At 48.7% G+C, this 19,066-nt stretch overlaps 1 protein-coding gene across 16 annotated transcripts in view; it reads right to left on the bottom strand.

The window, feature by feature from the left end:
- LOC146341020 (uncharacterized) overlaps positions 1-19,066 on the bottom strand; it is a 65,544-nt gene that overhangs the window by 19,235 nt on the left and 27,243 nt on the right. For 8 of the 16 annotated variants that reach the window (XM_084804614.1, XM_084804618.1, XM_084804617.1 and 5 more), the window contains 10 exons: positions 18,080-18,148; positions 16,040-16,108; positions 13,967-14,035; positions 12,720-12,776; positions 8,843-9,016; positions 5,652-6,011; positions 2,217-2,327; positions 1,194-1,235; positions 1,002-1,028; positions 793-879 (listed from right to left, as the gene is read on the bottom strand). In XM_084804614.1, coding sequence (XP_084660740.1) covers positions 793-879; positions 1,002-1,028; positions 1,194-1,235; positions 2,217-2,327; positions 5,652-6,011; positions 8,843-9,016; positions 12,720-12,776; positions 13,967-14,035; positions 16,040-16,108; positions 18,080-18,148 — 1,065 coding nt within the window. Of the gene's footprint in view, positions 1-792; positions 904-1,001; positions 1,029-1,193; positions 1,236-2,216; positions 2,328-5,651; positions 6,012-8,842; positions 9,017-12,719; positions 12,777-13,966; positions 14,036-16,039; positions 16,109-18,079; positions 18,149-19,066 lie in introns of all 16 variants that reach the window. The other 8 variants (XM_084804621.1, XM_084804616.1, XM_084804615.1 and 5 more) reach the window with 2 other exon arrangements.

Consider the following 19,066-nt stretch of genomic DNA (forward strand, 5'->3'; position numbering starts at 1 on the left):
TGGTCTCTTCATCCACAGGCAAAAGCATTCTTGCCCCAGGTACCAGGGCTTGGTCCCCCTAATTCACCCTTGAAAGAAATACTGCCCAGGACCAATTAAGGTGCTGCCTTCTTCAGTCAAAGCATAATGAGTGGTGTTTTATAAGCAGCGGCACCATCCTTTGTTAAAGCTGACTGCTTCCTGTTCAAGAGGATTTGCTGAAATACCCTCAGTTGGAGCTAATGCTTAGGAGACATTTTCTTGAATGGGTAATCTATCTGCAGGGAGTAGAGGTCTGAGACCAATACTCTGCAGGGATGTATAGGCAGGAAAATAAAGTAGTTTGAACTGGGACAGACAGAAAGGGAGGCAGAGAGAGCGTGGGAGCTTTCTAATGGTAAGCGGAGGGCGTAGCTTTGGGAGGTCTGTACCAGGTCTGAATGTGTTGCAGGGCTAGCCAATTCGCTGCCTGCTGCAGGAATGCCCATTTGCCTCCATTGGGCTCTGCTTGTATATTTGTAAATTGGACAACTATTACAAAGACACTAAAAGTCCCCAGTGTTCTCTCTTCCAAGGGAAACCAAGCTCTCCAGTGGTGCTCCTGGACTTCACAACTTGGCAAAGTGAAGAGTTCGCAACAGCGTGATGCAAGGAAATCCCTGCACAGAACTTTTCCCATTCTTCCAGGACTGATAATACTGTAGAGCTTGAAGGGAGAGGAAGCAGGTTGGTCAGAAGTGGGGACTATGAACAGAAGCCCAGTCAGTGCTAGACCAGCTGTCCTAAATGGGACACAAACTTTTCTAGATGTACCTCTTGGTATGTAAACGGCACCCAAGAGTCTGATGAACCAGGGAAATGGGCCTCAGTTCTTGCTTCCTCGCAGCAGCTGCGGCAATCCTGTGTGAAAGCAGCATTTTGAGCCTTAGAATGAATTTGAAAAGCAAAAGAATAAAAATGAATTATCCCCTTTCCACCGCTGAGCCTTGAAGGATAGGGGCCCTGTATCCACAACTACGCACCGGTTCTCCTGGGTCCCCCTTTTCCCCCTGCAAAGAAAAGAAATGTACAGCTGGTCAGCTTACGAATTCTTGCCCTTGCCTTTCTAAGCAAGCCTACAATACAGGCAGGATCAGGAATACAGCAACAGGGGGTGGGATTAGCCAGAGCTCTCACATTAGAGAACGACGTTAGTGGGAAGCATACCTACTTACCTTAGGACCTGGACGCCCAAGAAGTCCTGTGTGAGAATTGCACTGCCAAGAGAACAGAGGAGGGTCAATGCAACCCTCACGGAACCACACAAAAGGCCGCCCACATCCTCACTGTCAACGTATAAGCGACAGAGCCCTTAAGCCCGCGCTGTGTACTCTTTGCAGAATTTGACACGTATGGAGGGACACTAAACAGATAAATCATGCTAATTAAAACCAAGCTGTAAGAATAAGGGATTTTCTCTCTTTTGGCAAGAACTAAAGGAGTTCTAGAAGGAGAAAATAATGTTGAAATTGTGGGCTCAATGAACTGAGGGGGAAGGGAAGGATCAATGGAAAGCAATTGATGCCCCATTACGACTGGAATTGCTCCTTCCTTCCAGGATCTCTTCATGTATTTTTTGTAAGGATGGAGGAACCACTGACGTGCTACTACTACTACTACTACTAGTTTGAGTTCACCAAAATTCGCCAAAATGCAGTTTCAAGCTTGTTTCACCTTACCCCCGTGTTCATTTTTTATCTATTTTTCGGCTTGCTCAAAAGGGGAAAGCATGTATTTTGAACAGGAAAAACACACATTTTTAATACACATTTAATACACATAGAAATACACATTTCTGTGTGCATTTTTCAAAAGCGCACGCTCCCCCCCCCATTGACTAAAACATAAGAATTCTCGAATTTTTGGAACGCGATTGCAAATTTCATGAATTTGCAAACGTTTCACGAATTTCACGAATTTGCAAACATTTCTTGAAAAAAAAATCTACGACTCGCATTTGTGTTCAGGATTGCGAACGTGACATTTTCTGATGATTTGCGAACATAAATTAAATTCTCGTACATCTCTAGTTTTCAGGCTCATATCTGTAGTCAAAGGTTCTAGAAAGTTGCTCTGAAAATAATACGAAAGTAAGCACACACAGTATTGCCCTCCCTGCCACAAGCAACCGATCCCAGATGGGTATCAGGGAGAGGGGAGGCACATGCTGGCTCAGGGTTGGGTAGGTTCCCACCTACCTGATTCTCGCCTGGTGGGCCAGGCGGGCCCATGGGGCCAGGAAGACCGTGAGGCCCCTTTTCTCCTGGATTCCCTGGGGGCCCTTGTAGGCCAGTGTCACCTTTCTCACCCTGCAAGAGTAAAACATATGGAAATTATCATGGCAAGACGAAATGGAAAACCCAGGGTTTGTAAGTGCCACCATTTGAAAATGAGAGAGGGGGGAGACAGAGGGAGAGATTTAGGCAGCGGAGGCTGGTGGTTCCAATGTCACAAGGGCAGTGAATCTGCTCTTGCTTTCAGTCAGAATTGTACTGAAAGCCAGGGAGGATTCACTGCCCCATGACATTGGAGCCACCAGCCTCCACTGGCTTTAGACATGGAGTTCCTAGCTTCTGCCACATTTATGTCCCACACACACACTGCCTTTGATTCGAGGCATGACCCAAGTGCTTTTTAGCCTTTGCATGCCTGGCCTTCAAGTTCCCCAGAAGAGTAGCACAATAGCTAATTTGCATGTGATATATTGTGGATGGAATAGCTAGCGTGCTCTCTGACCCTTAAAAAAAGAGAGGCTACATTACCTTCCCGTCATCTCACCGAGGAGCTCAACCAGCACCTTGAGCTACACAACATGTGATCAACGTATGGAATTTATTGCCATGATATGTGGTGATGGCCACCGATGCAGATGGCTTTAAAGGACATATTCATGGAGGAGAGCCTTCTGAGCATGCGCAGAGTCAGTTCAATGTGGTGACTAGCCAAACCTGTTAAGCATGCCTGTTGCCCTGTGTGAACTGAGGGCCAAACTAGACAACTTAACCAAGGGCACAATCGTACGCAAGCTTAGACAGAAAGGAAGTCCTATAATTCCCAGCATTCCCCAGCCATCGTGGCTGCTTGGGGAATGCTGGGAGTTGTAAGACCCATTTTCTGTCCAAACATGCATAGGATTGCACCCTAAGGGTGCGATACTATGGCCACTAGACAGCAGCTAGACAGCCATAGGATTTTTCGGTGTTTGGGAACTCGCACTCTGAGGTCAATTCCCAGAAAACCGCCTCCCTTCCCCCTCCCCCTTGTAGGCAGTGCAGATCATCCTGGGCTCCATGCTCGGAAGAGCAGTGTGGAGCAGGAGGAAAGGGGGTGTTCCTGGGGGCAGGGACCTTGGAAGCGTCGTTATGATACTTCTTATGTGTCGTCCGCCCCCCGCCTCCCCCCATTGCACTGAACTGCTCCGGCTAGACGGTCGAAACTGGCCATCTAGCCGCAAATGCAGGGCGACCGGAGCTTGGAGGAGGGGATCCCCTCTGCGTTCTGCCCACCCTGCATTGGGTAGGCGGTCACCTCCGAGTTCAGAGGCAGCTGATTGTCCCCATAGGATTGCTCCCTAAATGGGTCACTTGGAAGCATGTGAGGACTTTAAAAAAGAAATAACAATTGGAGGTCTAACAATATGTCTGTTGCACACAGGCAGGGGAGGTTGAAACCTTCTCTCCCCATCCATGATCTCAGCCAAAATGACCACTCCCTGCACAGCCATTAGCATTAGGAAAAATGCTTCCAGTGGTATCAGTTGGAACTTTAAAAAACCAAAACAGCTGGGGGAAGGTCCCAAAGAAAAAGTCCCCCCACAGAACCTACTTTTTTTAAAAAAAAATCTTCAATGTGCTCCCAAGTGAAGCATTTAGGATCATGTCTACTTCTCGCCTGCGGCGGCACGTGGCAGGGGATGTTTGTAAGGAAATGCTTCACTGAAACTGCTTTTCAGGGAAATGTCTCTGCCATTGGTCATCTTTTCCTTGAGAAGCCCCTGATAAGCTTGCAAGGAACCCCAGGGTTCCCCTGAGCACAGTATAAAAAGCACAACTCCTAAAGCATTAAATACAAAAAGTATTTGCAGAAGTGAAACTAAAAGCCACGAAACGGTGTGGGCACATCGTGTGCTTCAGTTCCATTCACGTCAATACCCAACAGAATAGCAACATTCTGGACGGGGGGAAAGTGTGGATGGAGCACTAACTGCAGAGAAGCATTGGGGCCTGCGGTGCACCTCTGTGTCCTCTTCGCACAGACACGCATCACACCTTCTCTCAGGAGAAGCAGGATCACCCTGGGTCGAGGGAAGGGAGTAGGTTTTGCCCCCTCAACAAGTACCCCAGGGCAGTGTAGCGCTTCTCTTTCTCCCACAGATGTGAGTGGTTGTCACATTGTACTCAAATGAAGAAGGTGGGTACTCAGGAACACAGCTGGGCTTGGGGCAGTGGGGAGGGGCTGTGGGGGGATAAAACTGCTCCCTGCCCCGATTTCTCCAGTTTCTTGGACAGATGGGCAAGTTCCGTCCCTTCCCCCAACAGTCTTGCCAATTGTAGTCCATGTACTTTTTCCTCACTGAGGGCTGTTGATGCTTGAAGCTATTTGCACAGCCCCACCCCTTCCTCTGCACAGACCGGACACAGATTCTGTTGCTCGGTGTGATGTTAGAGCTTGGTGCAACTAGAGCTGGACGCAAATGGCCTCTTGAAGTTCTCCACCTTACTTGTGGGCAGAGAAATTTGGGAGCCAATTTCTCCGAATTTCTCCAGGGGGAGGAGAAATTCTCATCCATTTCTCCCAGATAGGGCTCCCTGTTGACAGGGGTCATAGCACAGCTTCTTTCTTTTTTGGTAAGGGTTTTGGGGGGGGTTGTGCTGCAAGAGCATCAACTGTCTTGGCAGGCCGGCCCCCAGTATGCATCCACCGCAAGGCAGGTGGGGGCAGTGTTGGGTCCAGCTCCAGGGAAGAGGTGGAGTTAGTGCTCTGCCAAAAGCTGTCCTCCAATTTCCTGAACATTTTCTCCCCCCATGAAAGGGGCTTCCCTTGTTCTGCCTCATTCGGGACGTTTCATCATGTATTTCTGTGGTGTTTCTGAGCTTCCCTGATCACAGCGAGCCTCCCAGGCTGCCTGCACGTCCTGATCTGAAAAGGCCCCATGGGAAGAATTACCTCATGGTGCCTTAAACTGGGCTTTAGTTGAAGTGTAGGAAGCTGAGGAGGCTACAGGCAGCCAGAGAGATGACGGTGCAATGAAAATAGGACCCTTGTGCTCACTCCTTGGCTGCCTCCTAAGTAAAGTAAGCCCCAGAAACTCAAACCCAACCCAGGAGAATTTCTCCAAAACTTCTTCACCGTTGAATTACTTTTCAGGAGCAATTTCTCTTCTATCAAATGGAATGAGGATGGTCGAAAAAAATGTGGGAGAAATTTTCAGCACAGCCCCAGGCACAGCAGTAGGAGCTGGCTGCTGTAGACTAACGAGCGACATGCCTGCTGGCATGGCAGGAGAGGTGTCTGTGGAAGGAGGGCCTGTCCATTGCTCTCCCTGGCCTGGCCGATCTCGTTTCCCTTCACTCTCCCCACCATCCTGTTCCCCCACCCATCTCTCCCTAAGGCTCAGTTCTGGCATGGGTTACCTTTGCCCCGTCCTTGCCCGGAGACCCTTCTCGTCCTGGAGGCCCTTCCTGCCCAGGAAAGCCTGGAGGTCCCGGTGATCCCACGTGGCCCGGAATCCCTGGAGGTCCTTCGGGGCCCATGGCTCCTGGAGACCCCTCTGCCCCCACTGGCCCTGGAATACCTGGAGGGCCTGTGGATCCTGGCGGGCCAGGCTGGCCTGGTGCACCAGGGAGGCCTGGGACACCCTGTTGACCATCTTGCCCCGGATGGCCAGGGGGTCCCTGGAGGCCTTCCGGCCCTGGGTATCCTTGAGGTCCAGGAGGGCCTGGGTGGCCAGGCAAGCCCTGTGGTCCAGAGGGTCCTTCAATGGTGGCACATCCCTAGAAAAGTTGCAGAAATACAAAGAGAGGCACAAGCGGATTACTGAGATTTGAAGAGACGGAACCAGTGGAACACCAGCCCCATTATTCTGCCTCTGACAATGGGCAGGACAGCAAGGTAGAGTGGAGAAGAACGAGGACAAGGAATGGTGTGTGTAAGACTAGAGGTGCTAAGCAGGGACAAGGTGCTTGGTGACCCCTTGCGTATGGCATAGAATCATAAAATCACAGAACAGTAGGGTTGGAAGGGGCCTACAAGGCTATCAAGTCCAACCCCCTGCCCAATGCAGGAATCCAAGTCAGAGCATCCCCGACAGATGGCTGTCCAGCCTCATCTTGAATGCCTCCAATGTGGGAGAGCCCACCGCCTCCCTAGGTCATTGATTCCATTGTCGCTCTAACAGTCAGGAAGTTTTTTTTCCTGATGTTCAGCCGGAATCTGGCTTCCTGTCACTTCAGCCCATTATTCTGTGTCCTGCGCTCTGGGATGATGGAGAAGAGATCCTGGCCTTCCTCTCTGTGGCAGCCTTTCAAGGACTTGAAGAGCGCCATCCTATCTCCCCTCAGTCTCCTCTTCTCAAGGCTAAACAGGCCCAGTTCTTTCAGTCTCTCTTCATAGGGCTTTGTTTCCAGTCCCCTGATCATCTTTGTTGTAAATGCATTTTGATGTAGTGCAGAATAGAGCTGTGCACAAACGGCCGCTCAGAATTCTCCAGCCTATTTGTTGGCAGAGAAATTAGGGGGACCATTTCACCAAATTTCTCCTAGGGGAGGAGAAATTCTCCAACAGTTTCTGACAGATAGGGCTCAGTATTGGCAGGGGCTGTAAACACAGCTTCTTTCTTTTTTCCTAAGAGGTTTTTGGTTATTGCACTGCTTCTGCAGGTGGCAACAGCAGCAACTATGTTAAGGCCTCCACTTTTCTGAGGCAGATTTTTGAATTTCTTTTGGTGGTATTTTTGAGCTTACCTAATCCCTGCAAGGTGGCCGAGGGTGCTGTGTGTATTTTCTCTCTTTCTCTATTGCACATCTTTCCACGGCTCTGCAGCCTCCCAGGCCACCTGCCCTTCCGGAACTGAAAAAGCCCGAATTGCCTCACGATGTCTTCCTCATGATGGCTTTAACTGAAGTGCAGGAAGCCAAGGAGGCTACAGGCTGCCACAGAGATTATCGTACGATGACAGACAGGACACTCATGCATACTCCTCAGCCACCTCATAAGTAAGGTAAGCACGAGAACCCCAAACCCAGCCCATGAGAATTTCTCCAAAATTTCTTCTCCTTCCACTGTCTTTTCGAAAGCAATTTCTTTTCTATCAAATTGAATGAGAATGGTCAGAAAAAATGTGGGAGACATTTTCGGCACAGCACTAGTGCAGAACCTTGGCTTTTATTTTAAAGAAGCCAAGTTTCTAGCACCCAGAGATACATTTGAAAATGTACAGGAAACATCTTAGCGTGCAGCATTTCAGGGAGGAGTCTTTGCATTCTGCATGTCCTGGTGCCTCTCCCTGTTGCATTCCCCCACCTATATGATCCACAACGGCCTTTCCCTTACTCATACCTCTATCTGCCACCATCCCAATGCCACCCGTTCCCCAGATTTTGCAAAAGTGCAAATAGAAGCAGAACCATGTCAATTCTATAACTGTTCAACATAAGCACAGAAAATGGTACCAGCTTTTACTAAAAAACCAAGTTTCTAGTCCTTAAGACTTCAGTCCTAAGCACACTCACAAGGTAATAAGTCTCACTAAACTTTATGGGACTTTACTTTCAAGTCAATATACACAGAATTGGACTAAGATCACCACCACCGCTTTCATTTGTATACTGCTTTTCCACATAAATGAGCCCAAAGCGGCTCTCAGCACAAGCATATATATCAATACATCATTACAATCAACATTCTAGTACCAATTCATCTCAACATGTAATACATCAACCCAAATAAACAATTCATTTCAATAATGCAACCATTCTAACATTTTACATTCATTACATGACAAAGATAGGCTTGGAAGTGTATAGATAATATTGGGCGAAGTTGAAGAACCTCAGCACTTTCCCCACCCCATGACTAGCAGAAGCAGAATAAAGCATGCAAGAACTGGCTTAAAATTAAACCAGTTGCAGAATTCAGCTTCTAAGTGCAGAATTTGGGCTACCTTGGTGCAGAATTTTAGTACAGAATATACACCAGCCTGACCATAACGGCCAGTGCAACCTTACCCCATGGACAGAAGCTTCTGTGTGCTCCCTCTCCATCATCACAGCTGTAACATTTGCCCTGGCTGGCTTGCCATGTGAATTCCAGCTCCCCCCTCCACCTTATGGAGAGTTTCCAAACTAGCAATATTTGTGATGCGGAAGCTCCTTATGAGAACGCATGTGCAGGAACCATGGCAGTAAGGTGTGGAAGTTCTTGCTCCCTGTCTAGGACTGCAAAACCAGATGGGTTTCCCTCCTTGAATCACATGGTGAGCCACAATACATCAATGGTTTGCTGCTGCTGTTATTTTGTAGCTCACAAGTTACACAGGCCTGGGAAAGACATGCAAAAGCTGGTCCAAACATTCAGAATAATGCAAGTTATTTCAGAAGATTTAGTCAAAACAAAACAGAACAACCTTTGGGAAAAAAAACCCAAACCAGATAGATTGCATTTGGAGTTTGCTTGAAGCAGAATTTGAATTCTTGACTGTGTGTCAAGGAAGTATGAAAGCCTCTGGCCACGAACCTGATGATACTTCAGAACTGCTGGAAAAGGCTTGAACATGCATTTCAGTACATTCCCAGCCTCTCTGGAGGGGATGCACCCCAAATCTCACCTTTTCAGAGACGTCACTTCCATCCTTGGTATCAGCACAGTCTGCTGTTCCTGGAAGGGACAGGCCTGGAGGTCCTGGAGGCCCAGGAGATCCTGGATTGCCAGGGTGGCCGGGCTGGCCAGTTTCTCCTGGTAGTCCTTTCTGCCCTGGAGGGCCCGGGTCACCCTTGTCTCCCTGTCAGAGAAAAGAACTTGTGATGAGGAGTGTGCAGTGGAGGATGGTGGTTCCAATGGCAGTGGGGTGGCGAATCTGCTTTGGGTTCCAGTCAGAATTCTGAAGGAGTGTTCCACTGGGAGCATGGTGTGGATTCAGGCACCAATGTCCACAGTGGGGGTCATGGACTCATGCTCCACACTCCTGGTGTGGATGCTTCCCTTTTCTTTTAAGAACTCCACAGGAAAGAGTCTTGCAAACCAGGGCTTGCTTAGATGCCTGGACAGGAGCCAACGCTCGCCTGCAATGTATTGCCCCCTTTTGGTGCCCCTGTTTTGAATGGCACAGACCCAGTGGGAGAGCAATCTCGACATACATTCTGGGGGAACTTAATGTGTTGTGGGAGATGGGGCCCACACTCATTCCGTCAGGAGCCAGTCTTTGAAACTCGGTTCCAGTGGACTCTTTGTAAAAGATTCCATACAACTGCCTTCCCTGACTTGGTCTCCTCCAGATGTGTTGTCCTACAACTAAGGGTGCTGGAGAAATTCAAGATGGACTAAAATGAGCCCGGATTTCTAAGAATCCAACCTGTGGAATTTGCTGCAGACCAACCTCCCCAGGGCGTGTGGAGTCCGTGGACTTCCGGATCTTTTTTTTTTTTTTACTTTCCTGAAATGTACGCATATTCATGCATAGGAAAATAACAAGTTTCTGCTGAGACTCATAAATATGCGTGGGGGAAAGTTGAATGGAATAGGGGACAATATGCAAAATGTTACATACTAAGGTAAATTATGCAAATTGTTGTGAACCTTCCTACGGAATTATTTGCATATTTTTCTGCATAACGGAAAAAAATGAATCTGTCTGTGAACAGACGACTGAGCAAGAGGTGCCTGACAATCCATGAAACACAGACGGAGTGGATTTCACATAATCCCTACATCCCTATTTACAACCCCCCAAATCCCCAGCCAGCATGGGCTGGGGGTGATGGGGGTTGTAGTCCAACACATCTGGAGGACACCAGGTTGGTGAAGGCTGCCATGCAACATCAGATACTTCTTGACTTAACACAGGGGAGCGGGTTTATTTTGGATGCCTTCTAGCAGCCTCAGTGGCCGCGAGCTTTCCTGGCTAAACTCTTGTGCCATTAACTTTCACAGATCCACGGCAGTCAGTGTCATTCAACAGCAACAGCTCTTCTCAGGATGGAGATACACTGATGGGGAAAGCTACACCCATTGAATTCTTGACTGTCCTGCAACTCTTAGATTCCAAAGACGATCAGACACGGGCTAGAGCTGTATCTTCAGCCTATCACGTGGCGGTGAAGGCAGCAAAAAAGGAATATTATGCTGCCTCCATCCCGTCTGCAGAGTGCTGCCCCAGAAGGCTGTTCCAAGTGGTCCGGAGCCTGGTCGGTCCTGTGGCTCCAGAACCACTGGAGCATTCTAAGGCCTCCTGTGAGGCTTTGGCAAGGCACTTTGCAGATAAAATTGATCAGATTAGGTGTGTTACTCTGCACACTGTGGATACAGTTAGCGAGCAAGAGGCGGCCTGTGGCAAACCGGTTTTGTGGGATCGGTTCCAGCTTCTTCCTCCTGATGAAGTGGACAAGGTGCTTTCATCTGTAAGGCCGACCACCTGCTTACTTGATCCTTGCCCATCTTGGCTCATTATGAGCTGCAGAGAGAGACTGGGTGAGGGGATCAAGGCGGTGGTGAACGCCTCCCTTGAGGAGGGAGTGATGCCATCAGCCCTCAAGGAGGCAGTGATAAGACCGCTCTTAAAGAAGCCCTCCTTGGATCCTCAAGTTCTGAACAACTTTCGCCCAGTCTCAAATCTGCCATTTTTGGGCAAGGTGATTGAGCGGGTGGTGGCGGTGCAGTTGAAGGCACACTTGGAAGAAACTGATTATCTAGACCCATTTCAGTCGGGCTTCAGGCCTGGGCATGGGACAGAAACGGCATTGGTCGCCTTGGTGGATGATATGAGGAGGGCTCTGGATAGGGGTGAATGCTCCTTCCTTGTTCTCCTCGACCTCTCAGCAGCTTTTGATACCATTGACCACGGTATCCTCCTGGACCGCCTGGAGGGGTTGGGCATTGGAGACACTGTATTGCGGTGGTTCCAGTCCTTCCTCTCCGGCAGGTACCAGAGGGTAGTACTGGGAGAGGAGGTTTCGGACCCGTGGCCACTTACTTGTGGGGTACCACAGGGTTCCATCCTCTCCCCGATGCTATTTAACATCTATGTGAAGCCCCTGGGGGCTATCATCAGGAGGTTTGGGGTGCAGTGTCATCAATATGCGGATGACACGCAGCTCTACCTCTCATTCAAATCTTCACCAAGGTTGGCCGTAGAATCCCTGTCCAAATGTCTGGAGACGGTGAGTGGCTGGATGGGGAGGAATAAGCTGAAGCTGAACCCTGACAAGACCGCGGTACTTTTGGTGGGAGACAAGAGGAGGCTGGGGGATGTTGACCTGGTGTTGAATGGGGTACGGCTACCCTTGAAAGACCAGGTCCGCAGCCTGGGGGTCATTTTGGACTCCCAGCTGTCCATGGAGGCTCAGGTGTCAGCTGTGAGCCGGACAGTGCTGTATCAACTCCATCTGATACGGCGGCTGCGCCCCTTCCTTCCCGACCATCTGCTCCCATCGGTAGTACATGCCCTGGTCTCCTCTCGTTTAGACTACTGTAATGCGCTCTACGTGGGGTTACCCTTGAAGACGGTTCGGAAGCTGCAGCTGGTACAGAACACGGCGGCTCGCCTGATTAAAGGCAGCCGCCGGCGAGATCACATCACTCCAGTGCTGAAGGAGTTGCACTGGTTACCAGTTGTTTTCCGGGCCAAATTCAAGGTGTTGGTTTTGACCTTTAAAACCCTATATGGTTCCGGCCCAGCCTATCTTAAGGAGCGCCTCCAGCAACACCAGACAGGCTGCTTAACAAGATCAGCCTCAGATGGCCTTCTCTCTGTCCCATCAGCCAGGACAGCTAGACTGGTGGGGACGAGGGAGAGGGCCTTCTCTGTGGTGGCCCCCACTCTGTGGACCTCCCTCCCTAGGGAACTCCGTCATGCCCCCTCTTTAATGAGCTTCCGTCGTGCATTAAAAATGTGGTTGTTCAGGCAGGCATTTGGGGTGGGTTAGGGTATTTAAAAAAAAAAAAAATTATGGTAAAATTTTGTTTTAAATTGTTTTATGGTGGGTTGTACATCGCCCAGAGTGGCTGGGTGCCCAGTCAGATGGGCGATTAATAAATTTAATAAATAAATAAATAAAAATTAGATCCCTTGTTTTCAAGGCACAGGTAGCAACCCTAATAGCATAGATGTGGTTTTCTCCTTAATGGATTTTCTGCATTAAGAAAAAGACGGAAAAGATGGAAAAAGAAAAAGACAGAAAACTACAGAAAAAGAAAAAGACAGAAAATAACGGAAAAAGACAGAAAAAGAAAACAATGGAAAAAGATAGAAAAAGACGGAAAAAGACAGCAAAAGACAGCAAAAGCGATGGGAAAACACTGGAGATCCATGAGTAGAAGACACTGATATCTGGACTGCCCCCCCCCCCCGCACACACACACATAAACGTCCATGAATGAGGCAGAACAATGGCACCATAAAGGCCTCATCTGGTCGTACTCGAGATGCCGCTTGACCTGCAAACAGGCCTGGGTTCTTTATTAACACAGCACACAAGACTGATGCGCACCTTTGGACCACGAGGGCCGGGTATTGCTGGACAAACGCACTGTGAAAAATTATGCATCTAAGGGAGACAGAAAAAGCGGTTAGTGAGGGGCCACGTCTCTCATATATTGTTGACAGTGAGGGAGGATATGAAACCCCACCCCCTTGAGGTTCTCGCAGGTTTTTTGCTTTGCAATGCACACCCCATTTATTCAGCCAAATTAAAAGCATTAATAAAGCAGTCCTGTGTGACAACTAAAACACAGAATAGCAGCAGCACCAGAGTTCAGGCCAATTTGTATGGGAAAGGACGGCACCATGGGCACCTCCCATTTGGCCATGGTTCTTGAGTCGGGTCTAACCAGAGGGAAGAGGCTACTCTCTTGCTGCGGGCCTCTGCCTTTTACCTGCTTCAGTTGGCATGAAGCCTTTCCTTGAAAAATCAGAGCACATCTCCACCATCTATAGCAGATTCTATTCCCTAGGCCATTTCTACATGATACATTTCTTGTGTGCTCGTGATTGGTCACTCATGGAAGCGCGCGGGTCCTATAGATGACATTGTCATCCTCCAGGGCGCCTCCCACTCTTTGCAACTTTTACTGCAGCTTTTTCATGATGACGAAAGTCCAGCATTTTCCCTCCTCCCACTATGAACCGTGGTAAATCTATCGTGTACTGAGGAAATGGCACTTTATCATAGCAATATCATAGCACCATCTAGTGGCTTTATAAAGAAACATATAGAACTTGCCCAGAAAGAAAAAAGAAGGAGAAAACCACGTAGAAAGGCACTAAGCGTAATCCCGCAAGGAATCCAGAAGCAGAAGCCCAGGTAAAGTTGCAGGATTTTAGCTTCATGTAGAGAAGACCTTAATCACATCTACACTGGATTGCTGTGATGCGCTTTATGTAGAGGCTGTCTTTGAAGATGATCCAGAAACGGCACCTTGTTCAATGTGCAACTGACAGATTCCAATCTGAGGTCAGCAGGTCAAACCATGTTATTCCTATTTTAAGCCATCTTCACTAGCTACTACTTTATTTCTGGGCTCAACAGAAAGTGCTTGTGTTGACCTTTCTAGCCCTAAATGTTCTGGAGCCAGGTTGCCTTATAAATTGTCTCCTTCCATGCAACATGCCTGAATACCAAGGTCAGCAAATTCCTCCGCTGCCACCTTTCCCATCCACAGCGTTCTTTTTGAGTGAATGACCCTGAGCTATGAAAGCATTGCTCTACACACGCTTAATAACCAACCCGCAACATACCTGCTTTTCCACAGAGTCCCCCGTAATTGTGGGCTGGTGAACAGATGGCGTCAAGCGTTTTGAGGTGTCCTGGGAGACAAGATGACAACAGTTAGGAAATGGTCTTTGCTAAGGCACTGACTAAGACCAGGTCTCTTCCTTCAGCCATAGAGCAGCCCCACACCCAACTCAAGTGCAGGTATGGTATCTTCTTATGGCGGAGGAAGACCCACCAGCTTTACAATGCACATATCTGTCTGCTTTCAAAATGGCAGCTCCAAGAGGAGGTGAAGAAAAGTCTGGAGGGACGTAGATTCTCAGGGAAGGGGAGGGCAAGTCCACGGAGGGGTAGGGACCATGGAAAGGTCTAGCAAAGAGGAAATGGGAGGCGAATGCAATTGGTAGCAGCTGGTGGGAGGCGTGCCAGGGGGTGGCTTGATGGGATGGGCAGAAGACTTGCAGAAAAGCTTTCTCAGGCACTTGGCAGAAATGTCCCTCATCCTCTTTTCCTCTTTACCCAGAGAACGGAGGCAGCAGCTGTCTTGGGAGAGGGAGTAGATGCGGTCTCTTTCTCAGTTATCACCTGCCAAAACCCAAACCATTCTTTTTAAAAAATCAACCAAGTGAGAACTGAGGACATACCCCAGGGTAGAGGTGTCAAACCCAAGCCCCTCCCAGGCCATATCAGACTCCTCGGGGGTCCCCCGGTAGATCCTGTAGCATCCTTACCACAAATAAGTGAACCACCTAGAGAAGCGGCAGAGCTCAGGGTTAGAGCAAATGCTTGGCAAGGAAACGGTCCCGGGTTCTCCAGGCGGGGGTGGGAGAGCGTGAAACCCTGGAGAGCCACTGTCAGTCAGTGTTTAGACAATAATGAGCTGGATGGATCAATGATTGTACACAGTATAAGACGGCTTCCTCTGTGGCTTCAGGGCTAAGCACCAGATGTTTTTCACAGGGCAAAGACCTGACTTGCCCTTACTGGCTACTAAATGTCACAGTTACAGCCACAGCCATTGGTGGTCATGATTGCTAACTCTTTTTGTGGGGTGGAAATACTTGTTGCTGGGACACAACAGCACCAATAACATGTGCACACATCACCTTTGTCATATTCATGCAATAATTGTCTGTGAATAGATAAACTTACCAGAGCTGCAGGAACAGTTTCTAACTTTATTGTCTCATTGCGCAGGGATTAATGGCTTGGTGTTGAATTCAGGTGGAATTAGTTGTGTCTGCTGGTCTGGTGTTTTTTTCATTGAAAAGGAAGAGGTCCTTAGCTATCTACTGGGTATCTACTGGTCCTCCAGTCCATCTGAGGTTTGATACCCTTATCTTACGGAGACCTCAGACCAGGGGCAGCTAAAACAGCACATTCCTGAATAACCTAAACAACCACCACTGAGTGACCAAGAGCCATATTAGGTGGCTTTACCCCACCAAAGATACACTCGATAGGGAGCTACACCCAATCACAGCCCTGTAAAATATCCATATGTACTTGCCAGGAAGTATGCATTGCAAACATATGGTGGCTGCATGCAAACATTACATACAAAATATTTCACACGTTTCAAGTGTACTTGCAATGAATGTGTGAAACAGCCCATCAAGGTAATTACTCATACCTCTGGGACTGAGTGAGGCGAAGGGGGTTTAGGTCAGAGGTCACGGCTGGCACTTAGGGGTTTGGGTTGTTTTTGGAATTAACCACCGATAGAATAACTTTCAGGATCCTGAAAACACAGAACTTTGTTTTGTAAAGAGAAAGTGTAGAAAAGCAAGAAGCAGTGTCTGTCAGTGGCTCAGAAACCACAGTCCAATGTGGGTGGAGGGGCCTTCCTAGCAGCCAGGGGCAGTACATCTTTCTGCATACGGTCCTAACTCTCCATGGAGGCCCTAAAGTCTTTCAAAGAAGGGCAGGCAAAACATAGCTATAGCAGTGCCAATCTCAGCGGGAGCGTCTCATTGGGAGAATCACTCCTGGAGGATTCAGAACCGCCAAGATGAGATGAACCTCACTGGTGCTGCCTTGTAACTATGTGGCGTGGGTTCTCCAATTAGGAAGGCTGGAGCCCTCCGGTGACTCACTTTAGTCCTCTGGTGGTCTTCCTCTGTGGTCACTGGAGGCGAGAGTGATCTTTGCATCTCCCCTTTTGTCTGAAACATGAAGAAAGGAGGAGGAGGAGTTAGAAAACTCTCTGGGAAAGTTAAAGAAAGGTGCTTTCTAACGGAGTGAAAAGAACAAGCAAAGGTTTCTGACTGAATTAAATCATCTATGTGACTGTTTGTTTTTCCAGAATAACCACTTTGGACATATCCATACTACATATTTAAATTGCTCTAATTGTCATTAATTCCCTCTCCACAGGGAATCATTGGAACTGTAGTTCTGGGCCCATCTACACAGGCCTTTTACTCCGGTTCTACTCCACCTCCAAGTTGATCATGTCAGATGGTACATGTTGCTCTCCATAGCTAGCCCAGCATTTCTTGCCCTAAAACCAGGTTTTTTCAAACTCATTTTCTGTCAGTTTTCCCCATCACAGAGGCTTCGGTGCCGTTCAGGAGTCCGTGTGACCTCAGCTGGCTTTGGCGCGGGCTGGTGGAAGCGGCGCTGATTAGCAGAAGGGAAAGTTGCGTGAGGAGAGCAGAGGGGTACACAAGTCTACCTGGAAGTAACCCATTGCCCTCAGTTCCACTTTGCTGAGCACAGGAGCAGACCTGCTGCTTTGAAACTGCGCAGTTGCGAAAGTGGGCTCAGTCACTGCCTCTCACTTTGAATATTGATTGAGGGCGGGAGTGGGGAGGGGAGCCAGTCCTGCTGTTTTGAAACTGTGCAGCTACAAAGGAGCACAGCTAAGAAACGGTGGACGCCTGTTGATTTGAAGCTGCGTAGCTAAGAAAGGGCGGATGATTTTCATGAACCTGTACTCAGAAGCACTCCATTGAGCCCGGGGCGGGGAGGGGGGCGTAGTTAATATACATCAAAGACAACGTGCTAGTCGCTCTGCCTCCTCGCCGGCTCCACACCCTCTGCTCTCAGCACCTCTTGCACTCCTGCTCATTCTGCTTAGTCTCTGGGCAGCGGCGGCTTCCTGCCTGCCTGCCCGCCTCATAAATACGTGTGTATGTGGGGTTTGTCATGAACGTCTACTCATAAGCAAGTCCTCCATTGCACTTCACTGAACATGTGAGGGAGGAAGGGAAGGGGAGCAAGCCCCGGCAGAGGGAAGAGGCTACTCTCTTGCTGCAGGCCTGTGCCTTTTACCTGCTTCAGTTGGCATGAAGCCTTTCCTTGAAAAATCAGATCTGACCACCAGCATCTATAGCAGATTCTATGCCCTGGGACATTTCTACATGAGGCATTTATCGTGTGCTCATGATTGGTCACTCACAGAAGTGCATGGGTCTTATAGTCGATGTTGTCCTCCAGGGCACCTCCCGCTCTTTGCAACTTTTACTGCAGCTTTTTCATAACGACGGAAGTCCGGCATTTTCCCTCCTCCCACTATGAACCGTGGTAAATCTATCGTGTACTGAGGAAATGGCACTTTATCATAGCAATATCATAGCACCATCTAGTGGCTTTATAAAGAAACATATAGAACTTGCCCAGAAAGAAAAAAGAAGGAGAAAACCACGTAGAAAGGCACTAAGCGTAATCCCGCAAGGAATCCAGAAGCAGAAGCCCAGGTAAAGTTGCAGGATTTTTAGCTTCATGTAGAGAAGACCTTAATCACATCTACATTGGATTGCTGTGATGTGCTTTATGTAGAGGCTGTCTCTGAAGATGATTCAGAAACGGCAACTTGTTAAATGTGCAACTAACAGATTCCAATCTGAGGTCAGCAGGTCAAACCATGTTATTCCTATTTTAAGCCATCTTCACTAGCTACTACTTTATTTCTGGGCTCAACAGAAAGTGCTCGTGTTGACCTTTCTAGCCCTAAATGTTCTGGAGCCAGGTTACCTTATGAATTGTCTCCTTCCATGCAACATGCCTGAATACCAAGGCCAGCAAATTCCTCCGCTGCCACCTTTCCCATCCACAGCGCTCTTTTTGAGTGAATGACCCTGAGCTATGAAAGCATTGCTCTACACACGCTTAATAACCAACCCGCGACATACCTGTTTTTCCACAGAGTCCCCCGTAATTGTGGGCTGGTGAACAGATGGCATCAAGCGTTTTGAGGTGTCCTGGGAGACAAGATGACAACAGTTAGGAAATGGTCTTTGCTAAGGCACTGACTAAGACCAGGTCTCTTCCTTCAGCCATAGAGCAGCCCCACATCCAACTCAAGTGCAGGTATGGTATCTTCTTATGGTGGAGGAAGACCCACCAGCTTTACAATGCACACATCTGTCTGCTTTCAAAACGGCAGCTCCAAGAGGAGGCGAAGAAAAGTCTGGAGAACTGTAGATTCTCAGGGAAGGGGAGGGCAAGTCCACGGATGGGCAGGGACCGTGGAAAGGTCTAGCAAAGAGGAAATGGGAGGCGAATGCAATTGGTAGCAGCTGGTGGGAGGCGTGCCAGGGGGTGGCTTGATGGGATGGGCAGAAGACTTGCAGAAAAGCTTTCTCAGGCACTTGGCAGAAATGTCCCTCATCCTCTTTTCCTCTTTACCCAGAGAACGGAGGCAGCAGCTGTCTTGGGAGAGGGAGTAGATGCGGTCTCTTTCTCAGTTATCACCTGCCAAAACCCAAACCATTCTTTTTAAAAAATCAACCAAGTGAGAACTGAGGACATACCCCAGGGTAGAGGTGTCAAACCCAAGCCCCTCCCAGGCCATATCAGACTCCTCGGGGGTCCCCCGGTAGATCCTGTAGCATCCTTACCACAAATAAGTGAACCACCTAGAGAAGCGGCAGAGCTCAGGGTTAGAGCAAATGCTTCGCAAGGAAACGGTCCCAGGTTCTCCAGGCGGGGGTGGGAGAGCGTGAAACCCTGGAGAGCCACTGTCAGTCAGTGTTTAGACAATAATGAGCTGGATGGATCAATGATTGTACACAGTATAAGACGGCTTCCTCTGTGGCTTCAGGGCTAAGCACCAGATGTTTTTCACAGGGCAAAGACCTGACTTGCCCTTACTGGCTACTAAATGTCACAGTTACAGC

This window comes from Heloderma suspectum, chromosome 6, assembly GCF_057233095.1.
Source record: "Heloderma suspectum isolate Gila_16-S chromosome 6, 16-S_ref, whole genome shotgun sequence".
Taxonomy (NCBI): domain Eukaryota; kingdom Metazoa; phylum Chordata; class Lepidosauria; order Squamata; family Helodermatidae; genus Heloderma; species Heloderma suspectum.